Below are 20,207 nucleotides of genomic sequence, written 5' to 3'. Positions count from 1 at the left end.
CTGACTTGTAGAAGTAAGACGATTCTGGTTCCATTGTATAAGGCTCTGATTAAGCCATATATGGACTACTTTGCACAGATTTGGTCAATTGGTTTTTCAAAAGGATGAAGATATGTTGGAGAGTGTCCAGAGGCGATTGATCAAAATAGTTTTGATGTCTGGAACATTGAATATGAAGAAAGGTTGAGATGATACAATTTGCAGAGTCTAGTGGAATAAGAGGAAGAGGGGTAAGATGATAGAAATGTACAAGTTAGTAAGGGGTTGTTATAGGATTAATATCGAAGAAGTTTTTCGTAAAATGGTGGGAAATTGATGGAGAACAAGAGGTCATCCTTGGAAGCTGTATAAGGAGGATATAAGCAAGGTAGTGAGAGCAGGATTTCAGAGTGAGAGCAAGAGTTGTGAATGATTGGAATGCATTGCCTGAAAGCATGGTGTCTGCAGAGAATTTGAATGTGTTTAACGTATAACTAGCTGTTTGCATGACAAAGGGGGGATCCCCCAGATGATTCCTTGGGGGTCTTAGAATAATAACAATAATAATAATAAATAATGTAAACTTATCATGTTATAGTTCTGTCACACTGGTCTATACATCCCTGGATGGTAGTACTTGCCAGAAAGCTGATGATGATTGACATGTTTAGCTACCTTTATCTAGTTGCCTTATCAAGGTAGCATAAAATAAATGCAAGGAGAAATTAATATCCATAAATATATCCATAATTATATATAATATAAATAAAAAAAGTATTGATCGTCTATCTCTGCTTCTTGTATCGTTTTTCAATGACTGTTAGAGTGGACTTGTAGGATTAAGGATTATTAGACATCACTCAGAATTTGAAACCCTTGCAGCCACATTCCTACAACATTCTGACTAATGGATTTCAAAACTTAAGTCAACTTTGTCTGTGTAATGCTAATAGTAATATTCAAGATTTTAAAAGTGCCTGAGCATGTTTGGAAATAATTAAGATCACTCAAGTATTCCAGGAGGCTCCATACATTTATTACTTTTTTGGAGGGAAATAGCATTCACAAAAATGGCAGAAATTTTTTTTTAAAGTGAGGAGGGAAGAGAGAGAGAGAGAGAGAGAGAGATCAGCAAATGAATGACTGGTCAGAATGGTAATCTGAGAAAACTTCTTATTCTTCTATAGCCCCATGTAGGGCTTGGCCTCCCATTTTTGGGTTTCATAACTCACTATGAGGTGGGGTTATTACCCCCCATGCTCAACCATGTGTAATTGTCTGTGAAGCGTTGTGTTCTTAAGATCAGTTTGCCTGCTTTGTGGGAGGAAAAACCCTAGATAAAATGGAGAGAAAAACCCTGCAGTCCATGCCCAAGACCGGCTAACTTGGCTATGTCTGAGAAAAATCCTTAGCTCCTCACGTTGGTTACGAGAATCGAATGCAAGACACTCCTTTCCCAGGCATATGGTTGCAGAGCTAACCGTGCAAACAATCTGAGAAAACTACAGTAACTTAAAGGGAAAATGACGAAAATGAAATAAAAAGGATACAGTAGTGACTTTGAAACTTAAGTTTAGCAGAAGTTTATCCCCCTCCCTCCTACCCTTACTTGGGGTATGTTTGTTGTGCTTTCACACTGCTGGCATCATTTTCATTGAATGCTGCAATTTTTATTTGTTTTTTACTACAAATGATTACTGTACTATGAACAGATTTGATCACTTGCATTTGTTGTGGATGATGAGGAAGTAGCAGAAAAGATCCAGAAATGAGTGACCATGATGGTGACAGGTCTGCAGAATGCTTTCTCAGATGATAGATTGAAAATTTATGGGTTGCAAAATTTGATTGATAGGCAAAAAAAAAAAAAAAAGAGAGAGAGAGAAAAAAATATATGCTATTAAAGGGATTTTATAGCACATATGAAAAACTCTTTTGACCTTTCAGACTTGTTTTCTCCCAATATGGGAGAAAAGAAGTCTGGAAGGTCAGCAATCTGTTAGGACTAGATTTTTTTTACTTGTAAGGTGGTGAATAAGCAAAATTAGTTGCCAGAGGTAGTTGTAATAGCATTTTGTTGGTGAATGATTTTAAGGAATAGCAGGATGGATAGTTTCTTGAATAATGATTTGTACATGCTTTCATTTGGGAATGCTCATGTCCATGTATTAATAATAACAACAATTATCGTAATAACTATTTCATATAGGTGAAATAATTTTCCAGAATAAAATACCCCAATAAAGTAATCATCAAACAACTCCACTATGCATTCTGCATCAGTCATTCTACTCTAATTTTTACCTAACAATGTCATTCTTCCACAATCATTTCTATTCCTACTGGCAATATAATTAAAAAAATTCCTTCAAATTTCCCCTGGATCTCAGAGTTAATCACTTTTCATATTTAAGATTTGCTTTCCTTACCATGTGGGTCACTTTCCTAGCCTGAGTGTTATATTCCTCATGTAACTACTCTCCACACCTCTCCTAATATTTTTTCCATAGCCTCCTTTACATTTACAGTTCCCATTTGATATTGCTAGTCATCCACTTTACAGCAAACCTTGTTCTCATTTTCACTCAACTTACCATTGCTACCAATAAATATTTTTTTACTAGTCCTCATGCACTGGTGATATCGCTCTCTCTTCCAATTCTTCCACCAATGGAACTGTCCAAAACTGATGTAAAAGAACATAACAGAAGTGTCATCACTGACCCCAGTCTTCTACTGGGGTCAGTGATGACACTTCTGTTACAATCAGGTCCCCTGTTGCCAGGACCAAATCTAAATTCTTGAGTCACTTGTTTCTTCTGCTACATGTTGCTTGGGGCATTTGTCCCTCAAGAATTCAAGAAATTCCATTCCCTTACTAATACATGCTGTTCACTCTTCTCACTTTATACTGATGTAGTCAAAATCTCCCATAACTCATTTTCACGTACCAGCTCAAGCAAATATACATACGCCGATGATTTCACTATCCTGCACCAGTCTACCTCCTTTGCCAAACTGGAAACAACCTTGAACACAAACATGAACATCCTGGAAGTGTACTTCAAGCAGTAGTACTTGAACCCAAATCCAACAAAAACTGTATCCACAGCATTCCACCTGAACAATGAAGAAGCAAATGAATACTCAACCTCTCCTGTGGCAAAATGATAGAACACAAGCCTCACTCGAAACACCTTGGAGTGAGCCTTGACAGAAGCCTAACCTATAAAAGGCAAATATAATATCATCTCACAGTTTGCTGGAACAACCTGGGGTTGTGGTGCTGATGTGATGTCTTAAGATTGTCTGCACTAACTCTCGCATTCTCTGCAGCAGAATACTGTGCCCCTATCTGGGAAGTGTGCACACTAACATTACACACACCCAGCTAAACTCTACCAAGCACACAGTTAGTGGAACACTGAGAAGCACCCCTCTCGCTTGGCTGCCTGTCCTATCTAACATTACTCCACCAAATATATGGTGAAGACAGGCCTCAATTAAAGTATTTAATAAAGTAATAAGCAACCCCACTCTTGCCCCTGCACCAGACTCTCAAAATTCCACCTAGTATTTGCCTAAAATCACAAAACCCTTTCTGGTCCATGGGCGAACTCTCTTCAGCTGCCTTACCATCAACACTGACATGTGGAGAGAACACTGGTCCAACAATCTTCCAACAAATGGTTTCCTGGTTGAAGATCCCTGTGCTCTGCAGCCTGGTTTTGCCCTTCCTAGTAAGATTTGGTCACCTATCAACAGGATCAGAATTAACAGGGGCAGATGTGACTACTTACTGCATAAATGGAGACTATCAGACCACCTTTATTGTGACTGTTCTCCTGTTCCCAGACAATCACTCATATTGTGAATGACTGCCGAAGGCACCAATTTCATGGCTGAAATTGGATTGGCTTTCTGGTCTGGACATTGACCTGTAGCTGCTTTTGCCATAAGAATAAATAAATAAATCTTCTTTATTCCAGATATTCCTGGCATTTGTATAAAGAACATCAATGAATTGTCAGCATTTTCATATCTATTATTATTATTATTATTATTATTATTCCAGACTCCATTTAACTCTACATATGCTCCCTCATCACACAACAACAAACAGTTCACCCAAACAATTTAAACCAAACACAATAATTCAAAATTACCAGGATTCCTACCAAAAAAAAAAAATCATTTCCACATCCACTTCACAAACATCTGCAGCAAAAACACCAACATAAATTACATTCATTGCATTTAAAGACATCCAAACCAGACCTCATTCTCTTATCAGAAACTAAAATTACAGTTCACCTTCAATGCATAAATTATACTCTTCATGATTCATTTTCACACAAATGTGGTACCTGCGCCTTTGTATGTTCTAACATTGCCTGCCAGAGAATGCCAAATTTAGAATCATCTGATTTATAACATCCTCTGGCCAAAGGTTTCCTTGTCTCACTTAGTAACATTTATCTGTTGCATTTACCAGTCTCCAAACTCTGAAAATCCCAAAGACCTCTTCATCTTCCTCTCCATGAAACTTGACCATTAACAGCTACCCAAACAGCAAAGCGATCATCCTAGGTGACCTGAATGTCCATAACTACAACTGACTCTCGTTTTCCAACATTACAGATTCAAGCCAGGTGCAATGCAGAAGATCTTGCTATAAACAACAAACTCAAATTGAGGTAATTTCTGCAGAAGTCACATCTCTCCTCTCAGAAACTCAAATCACAATCTAGTGCAAGTTTCCAGTCTCAGAGAATGTCACTCCTTTGACCACACTCAATCTTGTGTCCTCTAGCACTACAAAGGTACAAAGTGGGATGATCTCTGGAGCTATTACTCTTCTTTCCCATGGCATGGTGGTTGCTTCTGCTCTTCTGACCCAGTCACAGAGAATTCATCCTCAGTGGCATGAAGACATTCAACTCTCATTCCATCCAAAATTTCTGTCTACTTTCCAAGGCCTGTATGAAAGCAATTGAAGAAAAAAAAAAAAAAACTCAGCTTACCATAGGTGGCTTGCATCATGAACCCAAGCTTCATAATCAACCCATGCAGAAGCACACAATAAATATAAATAAACTATAAGTAAATCCAAATCTAATTTAATAAAAGTCACTAACAGAAAACTCATCTCTTGTAAAAACAGTAGCTATAAAAGCCATAGGGTGCAATTTCTGCTCACCTGCATTTCCACCTCTCTTCCATCCAGATGACACCATGTTACAGCATTCAAAGAAAAATCTGACCTCCTAGTATTGCCCTTTCCCTCTAACTCCTGCATAGACAACAAAGGTAAACCACTTCCTTCCATAGCAAGTGAGCACTGTATGCCTACTGTGACCTTTTGGCAGAAAAACATAAGAATACTACTACATAACCTGAACACTGCAAAGTTTTCTGGTCCGAACAGCATCTCTTATTGTACTCAAATGTTGTGTTCCAGAGCTAACACTGTCCTCTATCATCTCTTCAGTCTTCTATAGGTTGGATACATATTATTTTCCAAAAGATGGAAGAGGTGTCAGCTGAGTATAGAAGGTAGCGAAGAAGTTGACCATTCATAATGGTCAACTTCTTCCGGCCTGGTTGGCCGAGTGATCAGCATATCCGCACTCCACCCAAAAGGCTGCAGGTTTGAATCCCGCCATGGGCATGGATGTTTGTGATTGTCTATGAAAACACTAGTGATGATGATGATGGGCGGTAGATGGTGCTGGTGTAAATGATGGTAGTTGGTGGACTGAGCAGTGGAGACAGAGTTATAGACTGCCCTCCCTCAATGAGTCGTTGGACTCCCTGGAGGTGTTATGCAAGAATAATAATAAATTTCTCCATTATTCTGGAGAGGATGGAGGTGATGGCAATTAGACAAAGCCTACCATCAAACTACTGATCAACTGCCATCACCTACATCCTCTCCAGAATAATGGAGAAAATTATGAATGGTCAACTTCTTCACTACCTAGATGCTCACCAGTAAATCAGTGACCACTAGTATGGATTCCACCAATCCAGATCCACAGCTAAAATCAGCCTACATCACTCACCTCTCGACACACGGTGAATGACCAGAGAGAAAGCTGGCTATCTCTCTGGTCATTCAAGGACAACAGCACACACACATACACTTCTCCTTTTCATTTCATGTGTCCAGAGGTGAGTGCTATCATTGGCAAAGGATAAGATTATGATTGAAAGCAGGAGTACCTCAGGGCTCCATTCTCTCACTTACTCTCTTTTTCTTATACATAAATGGCCTACTTTCAATCATAATCTTATTCTTTGCCAATGATAGTACTCCTCACTCATCTACTCCTTTGACAAATCATGTAGTTCCCAGACATCCCTTACATCATGATCATTTGTAACCAGTGCAGGGCAAGGATAACCTAGTCACCTTCAATGCTGCCAAAATGCAGTTCTGACTTTTCTTTTGTGAAAGAGATTTCAGCTCAAATTCCCTCATCCTCAGTAATATAATTACCAGACATGGATGAACTCTGTCTCCTTGCACTGACAATTACCTCCAACCTCTCTTGGCACAAACACATCACATCAACAGCTTCCTCAGCTTCTAAATAACTAGGCATACTTTTCACTGAAGAAACTATTTTACACCCACCCAGCTACCCCATCTGCCCATCCTTAGAATACTGTACATTTGAGATGGTGCACCTAAAACTTCCTTAAAAATTCTTGATTCTGTCCAGAGGAAAGTAATTCAGCTCATAGATGACACATCCCTTATCGGCTCACTTCAACCTCTTTCTCACAGAAGCAATGTTGTTAGTTCTGTGTATCTCTTCTACAGGTACTTCCATGGGCACTGCTTCAGTAAATTGGCAAACATCATTCTTCCACTTGCTGTTAGGCCTGTTAAAACAAGAGCAGCTGCTATCCAACATTAGAGTACAACTGCATACTCATCGAACCTGCTTCTCCTCTTCCTCTGTTCCGACTTCTGGAACAGAGTTCCTCATGGTGTGTTTTTCAACAATTTCAACCTGCAGCTCTTTAAGAAGAATGTCAATTGGTTTCTTCTTTCTTAACTCTTATCTGCACTTCACACTGATGTGCTATAGGTTGTTGTACCTCTCGTGTGTGGGATAAATATAAAAAAATTGTATCTATTCCCCAAGAGGCCATCCCTGCTTGACAACTCGTTTCCTCACTTGTCCAGAAAACATGAGGAAGGATAGAAGAAAATCTGTCCTTCCTCATTCTGCATGAGGAAGGACAGATGCTTATGTCCTTCCTCATTCAAATGCAGTACATCCCTCGCATACAGCTCTCTTCTATCCTCAAATGCACTACATGCATCAATATAATTCCTCTCTTTCAACACATTCTCACTATCATGCCATTTATTAGTGAAGCTCTTGTATTTTTGTATTAAATCTTAAATCTTTGTATTATCATATCTAGGAAAGATAGCATGCTATCTTTCCTAGATATGATATTATCTTTCCTCTCACACACTTCTGTCATATAACCTCAAGCATATTTCTTGCTACCCAGTTTACACTACCTCTCAATTATTATCCCAGTCACTCACCTCTTATACCTAATCACACTCTCTAACATTCCTCCAATCAAAACCTTTTCATATCTTTTCATTTCTAGAATGAAAAAAAAAACACAAAAATGCATGTACTTTACAATAATATAAGTAAACCCATTCATGTTTCTACTTGCATATGCTCTGACAAGTAGAAACACTAACTTAAATATCTGGGTTTTTGGAATGCATTGCCTGAGAGTATGCAGAAACAGTGAACGTTTCCTATCAGACCCCCCCCCCCCAACACACACACTGGGGATCTGATAGGAATAGTAGTAATAAGAAGGAGAAAATGCTTTCATAGCTTCATTCCCAAAGATTCAAAGAAAGTGAAATGAGCATAACTAGTGATAATATAGACAATTAGGTGAAAAAAATGAAAGGAGAATGGTTCAAAAAAATTGCCTAACATTCTTGAAAACTGCTAACCTGATTTAAACTACCCCTAAGGAGGCTGTGAATGTGGATATCTCCAGTAGAGAGAGAGAGAGAGCTTAATATTAACATTAAAAATAAACTTTGCCTATATTCTAACCAATACAAAGTTTATAAATTGTCATTAATGCAAAACTAATATGAACAGACTTATTACATCAGAAACTCTGTGGTGAGTGCTCTAAAATCAAAGCAAAAAAAAAATGCTTTCAAGAAATCCAGGCCATAATAGCAACTAAATCTACAACTTCTTTAAAAAACTGTAAATGCAGACACTTTTCATCTCAAACAGTAAACAAACAGAAAAGAGAAGAAATGGGGAAGACAATGGTTACTATTGTGCATGAGAATGAAAAAAAGAAAGAAGACATGGATAACTGATAAATTCATAGGTTGAATAAAAAATCAAACTAAAAACAAATATCATAAAATTAATTAAATCATTATAAAGAATAAGATGAAACAAAAAAAAAAGTTTGAATAAAACCGTTAAGAAATAGAGTCCTACACAAAATAAAATCATATTTTATTCTTCATAAGAAACATAAAAGAAATGAATGCTGGTGCTGTAAAGGAAAAAAAAAAGGCATATGTCCTTGTAAAAACTGGAAACCTGATGGCAGATGGCGAAAATATCAATGTCAGTAAATGTACGTAAAGTCATGCACTTTTGGCAAGATTAGATATCCAATGTTGTATTATATTGGTAGGATAATGGTAGAAGATTGATCAGCCTACGGATCTTTGAGTGTTAGTAGATAGGAAGTTGAAATTAATTAATTAATTAATAACTTCTTATACAACTTCCAGGGGGATGACCTCTTGTTCTCTCACCCTACAATCCAATCTCCCACCATTTTATGAAAAGCTTCTTCAATGTTAATCATATAACAGTCCTTTACCAATCTGTACATCTCTTTCACATCAACTCTCATTCACTATTTCCACAATACTCAGTAAATTGCATCTTCTCAACCTTTCATCATACTCAACATTCCAGAAACCAGAAATTACCTTACTCAATCACCTATGGACCCTTTCCAATATTTCTTCGCCCTTTTGAAAACATGTTCTCACAATTTTGGCAATGTGTCCTCTAAATTTCAGATCCCTATCTATCGTCATCTCAAGATCTCTTATTTCCTCCACTTCCAACAATATATTTCCACCAAGCATAAATTCTACATTCCATCTTTGTTTTCCAAATTTTAAACATTGAACTGTTATTCTCCATCCTATGACCATTCACTCAGTCTATTCAAGTATTTTTGTAAGGCTACAATATCTGCTTTGACCTTCATAGCTCTTCCAAACTTTGCATCATCTACAAACAACTGAATATTCCTATTTAAATCTTCCCCAATATCAGTTAAACAGCAAACATGACTAATTACATGTTGTAATATTATGAAAACAGTTTTCATAATAATGCTGCACAGTATGAACAACACTAAGAGAGGTAAAAAAAAAAAACATTTAACAAACTTACTAATATTTTGCTGGTTTTCCCAACATCATCACAGCACAATTATAATGACAGGCACAGTACTGAACTAAGTAACTGCACGGAAAATAATCTGAATTTTAACTGAAAACATCTAATGTCCTTACATGGCACCCTCTATGAATGAACACCCATAAAGTTAATTTAGAGATGATAGGCTATCAGGTCTCAAAATAACAGTCTCACAGATCTTTGGTATATTTATGCAGCCATGCTGATTGAGGTTGGGAAAATGCATCACAGGTTTGAGAGACTATTTTTAGAATAAGTATCAGCTATGAAGCACTCTCCAGGATGTTTTATGCACTCCAGGATGTTTAAGAGGAACAGATCTAATCTACAGAGGAACAGAGGTGACTAGCTGAATGAAACATTTTAAAGTGGATGGAGATCATATTTACAGAAAACCTTAAGCTATTTTTTTCTAATGTACCCTTAACATGTGGGATGAGAATGAGTTTTGCTGTGATCATATGTGTTGGGTGAAGGAGGGAGGGGGTGCATGCAATATTTTATCTATTTTATATGGACTGTAACCATTGGCTAAAAAGGAGTTGCGAAGGTCCCTGAGCTCAGTTCCTAAGGCTGTATCATTTCAACAAATAGCTCTCTCTCTCTCTCTCTCTCTCTCTCTCTGGTTTTGGTGTTTATGTGTATGAGTGAATGCATGTGATGTTCACTACAAAATAGATATATCGTGGAAAGAAAACAAGACTGGTGAGTAAATATGTAGGAAGTGTTTTAGAAGAGAATAGCAGTTGTGTAAAGAGTTAAACACATGATAGTGGAGTAGAGAATGTTGACAAATTGAGAAAATGTTAGCGTAAGCATAATGTTGAAAGTGCAGCAGTGAAAAAAAAATCACAAAAATTATGAAAACCTCATGAAAGAAACAGCATACTTACATGGAGTCCTTTACATTAAAAAAGAAAGAGAATGAATGATAGTAGAAACATTGGGCAATTGGTAGAGGTGAGAAGAGGGAAAAAAACAACAAGAGGTGCATGTAAAAGAGAGAAACATATGACTATGCAGGAGAAGGTGAGCAAGGAGGAAATTTTTATGGTGATTACATATTAAGAGAAGTACTTAACAAGAGCGTGACTAAATGCTGTTTCCCTGTTGCAAAAATTCATAATATTGATGAAGCTGTGAAGATGCAAAGAAGGTAAGGTGAAAAAAGGGGCTGTTTTGACTGGCACTAATGACTTAAAAGTGAGGAAAGTGAGACAGTAAAGACTAAGTCTGCTGCAACACTATGGTAGAGGTGAGTTGGGGGGGGGGGGGGAGCAATGATCGTAAATGAATCAGTCAATGCATGGGTTGTGTAAAAGGAATAGTGCACTATCTGTATAGACCTGTGGACTGAATGATGACTGGAAGGACTAGTTTTTGATGGGATGCACTTTTTTCATAATGCTGTTTGACTGCACTTAAATCGATTTGGAGTTAGGTACCTCAAGAAACTTTGTCCTCTGAGAGTGGAAGAGTAAAGTTAGCAAAACTAAAGCTATTTGTGCAAATGCAAATGAGGGTGCAAATACTAAAATACTAAACAAGGAATTTTCAGCTAAGAAGAGATATATACTAGAAATACAAGTGATTATGGTCAAACTTAGGAGACTTTGATTAATTGATTGACTTGTGGTTTTATGGAATGAGGACAGCAAAGGCCATACTGTGTCATGACATAGGCTACAATTTAATAAATAAATAAATAAATAGTTATAAGGAAATAAATCAGTGAATAAAATAAAATATATGTACAAAGTGTTAAGTATCTGCATATTAAAGGTATTAATAAATAGTTATTTACACTAGGTATTAATAAATAGTTATAAGGCATGATAAATAAAGTATATACAAAAAACAGAGTATCTACATATTAAAGGAATTAATAAATAATTATAAGGAGTGATAAATAAAGTATATGTACAAAAAACAGCATATCTATATATTAAAAGTATTAATAAATAGTTATCTGTACAAGGTATTAAAAATAGTTATATATACAAGCTACTATTAAAGCCTCCATAGCTCAGTCAGTATAGATGAAGCCTTTTGGGCAGAAAGACCTAGGTTCAATTCCCGTCCAAGACGCGAGGAATGGTCACTTTTGACTAAAGGTAAATTAGCCAGCCTCATATGGAAGTAGGGGTTGTTTTTCACCAGGAAACTGGGGTTTTTTCCTCCCCCAGAACACAGGGAAACTGTCCCCATGAACACACCTACAGACATAGGACACACCAGGAGGCACAGGGCTAACCACCTTATCCTCAAAGTGGTCGCAGTTTCAAATCGTAATAGCTCCTGCCTAATACGAATGTAAGGGGCCACTAGGCCTAATACATGAAAGGAGGAGGATACAAGCTATTAATAAATAGCTATAAGAAGATAAATGAGTAAATAAAATGTATATACAAGGTTTAGTATCTACAATGAGGTATTTACATATAAACAAATTTATAATCAGATGTGTTTGAATAAATTAGATCTTTGGAAAAATTTTAAAATGTCATGCAATTTTTCCAAGTCTATTAACATCTGCCTGAGTGTATAGAGCTTTGGCCAGGTAAGTAAAAATATCATTCCTCTCTCACTCCACCAGAATATGACTAATGGTGAGATTGGTGTTCCATTTCTCACACACAGGTAGGTCATTAGCCCTCAGCAAATAAGTGCAAGATGAATCTAAGATATATGTACAAAGTGTTAAGCATCTGCATATTAAAGGTATCAATAAATACCTTACATCTAAGATGAATCTAAGATGTAAGTAATACATCTGGGAATCCAGCACAACCAAAAATCAAAATTAAGGGTCTTCATTTTGTAGATGCTCTTCCATAACATAATCAGTCATTTGTCATTGAGGAACTCAAAAGAGCTTTTCTCCTATCTCACCCCAACACAGTAGGCCCTGATGACTGTGTGGCAAAAATTGTAACACTTCTCAAAACACTGAATGTGATTATGCACCAGAGAGGAGATAGTCTGCAAAGAAGTCAAAGAGCCTGTATAAATTACACACTTTTGGTAGACTTTTTTTGTTTCATATGCAATGTTGAATGGCATGAAACTCTACTGTATAATTACTGCAATCAAGTCAATCTGGTTGGAGATAGTACTATTAGGAAACATAGCAAACAGCAAAACCAACAGAAATCTCTGATCCTGAACCATCAGTGTAGATGGGCAAGAAATAAGAGTAGGCTGCTCTGTGTGCATTAAACAAATGAAAGTAAACAGATGATGGTGCATGGGACTTCTGTAATTGACAAAGTGAAAAGTTGCAGGAGTGCAAGTCTGCCATGGAGAAATGCTATTTTGTTTGGTAATAAAGAAAAGACTTTATTTTTAAGACATAATTAAGAGACAATTGTTTTCAATCTAAATGATAGAGAGGGGTTCATTTGATTCAACATAAATACCCTTCATCAGGGCACCTGAATAGGGTTCAACAACTGGTGAATGATCTCCCTTGCAGAACTGTACAATGGGGGGGGGGGGGTCTGGAAAGTTCTGATAAACACCTAGAACAAAAATGATATTAAAGCAACTGATATAACAGCATAAGTTACCTTCATAACTCTGCTAGTATGATTATATTAGTTGCTTTATTATAATTTCTGTCTAGGTGTTTATCAGAGACTCCCTCCCTCCTAAACCTGAGATCTGCAATCAAGCTTCGAACATATAAACATGATGTGGAGCAAGAAACAGCAATCAACATCCCAATCTGTAGAGGATACAATGATGAAGATATTCAAAGGTTTTTTTTTTTCACTTTTCTTGAAGATAACAAATGCATATCAGGAATGTTAGTGTCAAAAATGAGTTCCAAGAACCTGGCCTTGAATGCTACTGAAATAATAGTTTGTCCAATTATTAAATCAAGACTGGGGTGAAGATTATGTTTCTGGTAGATGTGTACACATTTTTTTTTCTGCAGAGAACATGAACCCAGGAAAAAAGAGCCCATGAAGAGACACAGTCGATTGCTTGTTGAAGTTGTCTTTCAATGACCCTCATATTGCAGGAGTGACAGTAAATTGTGAAGTCATCAACAGAAAGGCGATCATCCACTGTTGGGAAGAGTAATTGAGTTCACTTTAATAGTGAAAAGGGTCACATTTAAGATAGAGCCTTCAGGGTCTCATTCTTATTGATGATATGGCTGAGATAAAGTGCTTCACACACAGGTTTGAAAAATTTGGCTGGAGAGAAAGTTTTCATAAAAAACCCTCAGACCAAGATTAAACAGGTTCATTTTAATATGCCATATATTCAGTCTGTGTTATGAACACAGACTGAATATATGTGATTGTTTGAATGTGAATATATGTGTTCATTTGAATGTGAATATATGTGTTCAACACTTGAAGAACACTGTTCTCATTTCAAGAAAGCATCTCTTGTACATGTTTCTAAGGAGACCAAATGATCCAAGTGGAAAGAAGTTTGGTGCATACAAAAACTACATTGTGTGTTGGAAAGAAGTTTGTTGCTTTCTAAGTACCAGAAAAGCCTTATTCTGGACTTAGGCCAAAAGTCGAGGAACTTTTCCTCTGTAAAGATTCTGTTACATAAGTAAGAGAAGGAGATCCATGAAAAATGATGGGAGATATATTATCATCTCATGATGGATGTCATCAGAACCTACAATGCTAGGGTGAGACAGGAGAAGAGCTTTTTTGAGTACCTCCTTGAGGAATGGCTGATTATAGTTTGTTGTAGAAGAGTATCTATGAAATACACCCTCAAGCTCTATCTTGTTCTTTCTTGTCTTCTTAACACCCTGGCTTCCATCTAAGCTTTGAGCAGAGTGGAAACTGGGATGATGTTTTAGGAACTGCTCTGCTGCAATTGATTGCTGCATGGACAACACAATCTGTTACACACTTCACTGTTTCATTGATAGGTATTTGGCTGACTGCTTCAGCATTAAATTTTGCAAGATGCAAAAAAGCATTCCAGTCAGCGTAGTTTATTTTGCACATGGGTGTCTGTGAAGGAGGATGTGCTTCCTGTAAAGACATAGTGCTAAAAATGGATCACTTCTGTAATAATGTGAGCAGTGGAAAAATGACAGGGGAGCAGATTGTGAGATTGATTGCAGAATAAGAGTGAGTAAGCATATGGAAGAAGGTATTTACTCATTTATCAATAAGGGAGAGGTCATGGTTGTCAAGCATTTGCTCAATGATAAGCCTTCATCTATTCATGTTGGCACTACCCCCTACAGAGCGTTATGCTCATTAAAGTCAACGATTAGGAGTATGGGATGAGGAAGTTACAATATGAGATTATTATTATTATTATTATGTGACACCTCCAGAGAGTCCAAAAACTCATCGAGGGAGAGTGTGCCAACAGTATCTAATGACTGAACTCCTTCCAACTGCTAACCGCGCTCAAACTTACTTAACTTTTTGCATAAGCCATTAGTAGCAGAAGCTCTACCAATTGACCAACCTTTGCTGGCATCAAGTTCCATTTCATTTAATTCATAACCCAGTGGTAAATATACTGAGCATACAGTGATAAGAAACCCCACAGATAGGCAAACTGCCATAAAAATAAGGATCATTCTTATTCTTATTCAAGGAGAGAACGGGACAAATCTCCCATTCTGTCTTTGCATACAAGAGTGATATTCCTGATCGTAGAGTCCTCACTGGGTTTAAATATGTTTCCTTCAGACAAAAACCTGACAAAAACCTTCTTGTGTTTCTGCAGCAGGTGCCTGATATCACTGATATTCTGATGAAACCTATGACAGTTCCACTGTAAAAATTTTCCTATTGTTCATAGATGTCTGATTTCTGAGAGGTTAAGAACTTGCCTTTGTCAGATTTATATTTCTCATTTGATTTTGGGAAGTATGGATGACGAGTGTTCATATCTTTCCCTGGAAAAATATCCAGCACATCACTGGGTGAGTCAGAATCATTGGGTAAGTTTCAAGTTCCTTTCTGTGGATGTTGAAGTATCCATTTTTTCTGTAGGAGGAACTAGTGGTTTCTCTTTAAGAGATAACCTTGCCATTACTTTCTTCACAAGTGGGTTCACATTAGATGGAACCATTTTTTTTCTGGAGTGATATATGATCACTTTATGAGTTGTTTCTGGAGTGATATATGATACATTTTATGATATACTGTGTTCTGTTTTTATCTTTTGTATTTCTTTTTTTCATCTTTCCACTACTGACATGCACGAGAGTATGCTGGATGATCTTCCCGACAGTTTATACATGTAGCTTTCTTTGCATAGCAACGAAATTTGTTATCACATTTACTACCTCTTTACTGCTCTTTACTACCACAACAGGCACAGGTGGCAGAGCTATGACAGGCAGTTTGAGTATGTTCACATTTCTCATCCCCTGATCTTTAGTTCTGAACAGATCTCCTCATCAGGGACATCTAGGACCTCTCCCTCTGAGATCAATCCTCTACAGGAATTGAGTTTTTTATGGGGTGTAAGTGCTATTGGTGTTCTACTCATTCAGGTTGCTCTGAGTAGTTTTTTGGAATGCTGTTGACATGATGTTTCTACAAGGACATCATCAGAACAGTTTTTAATTATTTTGGGAGAATCTTTAGAAGGACTAGCAGGTTGTTAGTCCTTCTAAACCTTTTTGAATAAAGAAGGGTAACATTTTCTGTATTGGTTTTTCACCTGTTGCATGGATGATTAAAAAAACTGGTACATTTATACTGGCATCACATGCTTTTGTTTCTTATTTCTGTTATTGAAAGGTGTATCAATGATATTGCGACTTGGTTGGGACTTTGATAGAGTCCCTGAAACAACTGAGGATGAAGAATTCATACTGTAGTGGTTTTTTGTTCAGCACCAGAGCTCTCTCCCACCCACATGCAATGACTGCACTCAAGAGTAGTATGCAGGACTACAACAGATGCAATATGAACACCACAGCAAGCCTTGGGCCCTGTCCCCAGACCATGGGGAAGGAGATTTACTGCAGCACACTTGACCCTTGCAGGCAAGCCCCTTAGATGATTGATCCTGTCCAGACCATTCAGGCCCATCTGCCTTGCCAAAGCAGAAGCCAAAATTGTGCAAGACTACCAGAATACTCAGATGTCCACGAGTCACATCGCATGGCAAACACGGTGGCGAGGCATTGGATCCCAGTGATAGTAGTTTGGAATATAGGATAGTAAAAAAAAAGACTCAGGAGAAGTATAGTGAAGAATATGTGAAGAAAAGCAAAGGAAAAGGACCAGTATCATCACTGGGAGATCCCCTCCACCACAAACAGGTGCCTCATATGGAGGGGCTTAGGAGCAACTTGAAACAATGCCAAGGCATAAGATTCTGCAAGGAATCAGCTTGTATCAGCTTATATATCCAAGACCAGAAGGATAAATCAGAGAGGAGTTAGATATATGTGAATAGTATCATTTAGCAGAAGCTGAATAATGAGGTTATATAAGGATAAAAAGTGATCAGAAAACTCATGAGCAATATGAGACTCAGGTAAGAAAATTGATCAACACAGTAAAGAAGGAGAAATCAGGTTGTGATAGTAAATTAACTGAGCAGGCCAAAGGAAATCCTGAAGAGTTCTTTCACTATGTGACAAGTAAAAGGAAGAATGACTATGGAAAGATAACTTGAAAGAATATTGATGGTGATGAGGGAGGGGATGAGAACAAACAAAAGAGTTGTATTATTGAATGACCCCTTTGCAAGAATTCATCATCCTAGTGAGGATATTGTGAGAGCAGAGAAGTGACAAATGGGAAGTACTGAAGATAACCAAGTGAAAAAAAAACTTCCAACAAGCACTGAAGATATTGCAGGATCTCAGAGCAAATATGGCCATGCAGTTAGATGAGGTATCAGCTTATGGATTACAAGAAGGTAAAAAAGAATTGGGATTGCCTCTGATCAGACTGTTTAACTTAAGTCCCAGCTCTGGTAAAGTCCCAAGGAAGCAGAAGGAGGATAAATAGTTCTACTGCATAAAGGTGACTCCAAGACTGTAGTAGCAAACTATAGATAGACCAGTTATCAAAGACAGAATTCAGGAGTGTGCAGATAAAAATAGGCAAGACTGATAGTATGGGCAAAAAATAATAGATACCAAATTAATGTGGTATCTATAATTTTATCTATTTATTATTTTATCCATATTATTATGGGCAAAGATCCCATATTGTGAACCACATTGCTGAAGTTATAAACCAGGAAATTAATGAAGTGATTTCAGAGGATGGGGTGGATGCTGAATAGTGAGTCAAAGTTCAGAGGATATATTACAAAGGTGGCTAAGGTAACACATAAGATTACTTGGTTATCATCTGCATTTCTTGGAATAAAAAAGTGGTAGAGAGAATACAGAGTTAAATGAATAAGATGTTGTGAAGGTCTGTGAAATGTGTGAGTAAGCATGTGAGGACTAAATTTTTTACTATGAGAATAGGAAATGAATAGAATGGTTGCCACAGACTATTATGAGCACTTTGTTGGTCAATGCATTCAAACAGACACGATAGATAACATGCGAATAATCTGAGTCTCCTGCGATGAATCTTTAGGCTGCACGGAGGCTCATGTGCAATAATAATAATAATAAATTTTATATTTTACATCCACATACATCTCACAAATATAATCTCAATGAGGTGCTTATCTTGAGTGATACTAATTTTATTATTATGTATTCACAGAATCAAAAATGAATGGACAGCCTTCTTGACTGAATGGATAGCATATCTGCCCTGCAATGGATAGATTATGGATTTCAATCCCACATGAGCATAAATGTTTGTAAAACACTGCTCTGGATGAGCTTGTACAGCTCCTTAAATTTGTAAGGCTTATGTCTAAAATATAAAAATAAATAAATATATATAAGGGATTTGCTTTTACATATTACTGTTACATGTTGTCACCCAGATTGACTGAGTGATTAACATACCTGCTCTCCAACCAACATTCTGTGGGTGGGTTAAAATTCCACCCACATGCTGTAGGCATGGATGTTTGTGATTGACTGTCTTTAGTGGGGGATGAATTTCATCATCTATTGTGACACCATTTGCCCCACTTATTTGGAGTCCTGAAGTAGCTTGAAAAAGTTCCATGTCTGATCTCTAGAGCATGGTTATATATATATATAATTGATAAAAATAGTAATAAAAAAAAATCCTTTGCCTACCTACAGTGAAACTGTACTATAGAAACAACATAAAAAAAAACAAAAAAAAACATGTGATTTGATTTGGTAAAACAAACTACTAATAAAAAATAATCAACTTCAAAATGAACAAGAGTAGAAAGAAATAAGCACAAACATTATTATTTTTTCTTACCTATTTAAGTCAATTAATTTGTGATCTACATACAAATCCATTATACAGCCTACATAATCCTTGTTTGTTATTTGAAAATCAGTTGGTAATGCAGGTAAGCCACCAATTTCAAGTGGCCCAGTAAGATCCAAAAATCGGTAGCAAGTCTGCATAAGATCAGCACATCTGGAATATAAATGTGAAAAGCAGTATGCAATTTCTTTTTATGTGAAAAAAAAAAAAAAGGAAAAATAAAAATGATTAGACAGTGCACCAATAAAAAGCACTTAAATATAGCATGTTATTAAAATTGAAAAGAATATTTATTTTTACACTAATATTAAATATTCTTTATTTCAAAAAGACACTGCTTCTGGTTAAATGTTATTAAGAGAACCAAATGCCATTTATGCATGGATATTATATAAAAAATAAATACCTTACCTTGCTTCTAGAACATTAGTAGTGGTATTAGCACAATTATAATTGCCTAATCTCTCACCGAATTTAATCGCCAAAGCAGCATCACACTGATCTAAAGTTAGAGTTGCAGTCTAATAAAAAAAAGGCAAAAAAATATGTATTTAAAATAATTAATAACATAAAAAGCCAAGTGCATTTAAAAATTAAAAAAGTTATTCCTCTCTCCTGCATCATGTAAACCCATAATGTATCATTTGAAGAAAAAAAACAATATTATTTACACAACTCGCATAATGTCTATATATGTTATCTTTACACTTTCTAAGAACATCACTCTTTCTGGCCATTTCTTTCTCAAACTTTTTTCTCATCTTAAAAAAAAAAAAAAAGATGGCATATTTCAAAAGTTGGCAAAATAGCTCAAAGGATTACTTGGATGTTAAAGAATACGTTGACAAGTAAAGATTGGGAGGTTATTATAAGTACTGTGATTTGGCAATATTTTGACTACTGTGTAAGATTTGGTCACCTAGGTTTCTTGGAGATCGGGAAATGGTAGACAGAATTCAAAGATGAATGATGAAGCTTGCTGCAAGTCTGTGAAATTCTCTCTAAGAGGGGTATGGGTTACAGAGCTTAGTTAACAGGCAGAAGAGAAGGGACATGATGGAGAATTATAATTACTGAAGGGATTCTATAAGATTGATATAAAAGATATTTTTCAATGCTTAATGAGTAGGCGCCTCCGTAGCTCAGTCAATAGATGAAGCCCTTTGGTCGAAAGGACCTGGGTTCGATTCCTGTCAGTGACATGATTAACCTTTATCTGGTCTTTTTCCACGAAAGGTGAGTTAGCCGGTCTCATATGGAGGTAGGGTTTCCCCCCCCCACATGGTTTGCCTGTTCATCCTCCAGAAGGCAAACCGGCCCCATGAACACGTTATCTACAGACACAGGA

The 20,207-nt window shown here is 36.8% G+C and overlaps 1 protein-coding gene across 1 annotated transcript in view; it reads right to left on the bottom strand.

Annotated features, from left to right (window-relative positions):
• stan (Protocadherin-like wing polarity protein stan) overlaps nucleotides 1–20,207 on the bottom strand; it is a 777,611-nt gene that overhangs the window by 425,515 nt on the left and 331,889 nt on the right. Inside the window, exons 8-9 of the mRNA XM_090397383.1 lie at nucleotides 19,271–19,380; nucleotides 18,848–19,012 (exon numbers count right to left, since the gene is read on the bottom strand). Of these exons, the coding sequence (XP_090253509.1) occupies nucleotides 18,848–19,012; nucleotides 19,271–19,380 (275 nt within the window). The remainder of the gene's footprint in view (nucleotides 1–18,847; nucleotides 19,013–19,270; nucleotides 19,381–20,207) is intronic.

This window comes from Typopeltis vanoorti, chromosome 1 (genome assembly GCF_054136105.1).
Source record: "Typopeltis vanoorti isolate ZY-2024b chromosome 1, IOZ_Tvanoo_1.0, whole genome shotgun sequence".
Classification (NCBI taxonomy): domain Eukaryota; kingdom Metazoa; phylum Arthropoda; class Arachnida; order Uropygi; family Thelyphonidae; genus Typopeltis; species Typopeltis vanoorti.
Note: the sequence above shows the minus strand (reverse complement) of the source record. Positions and strands in the feature narration are given on the sequence as shown.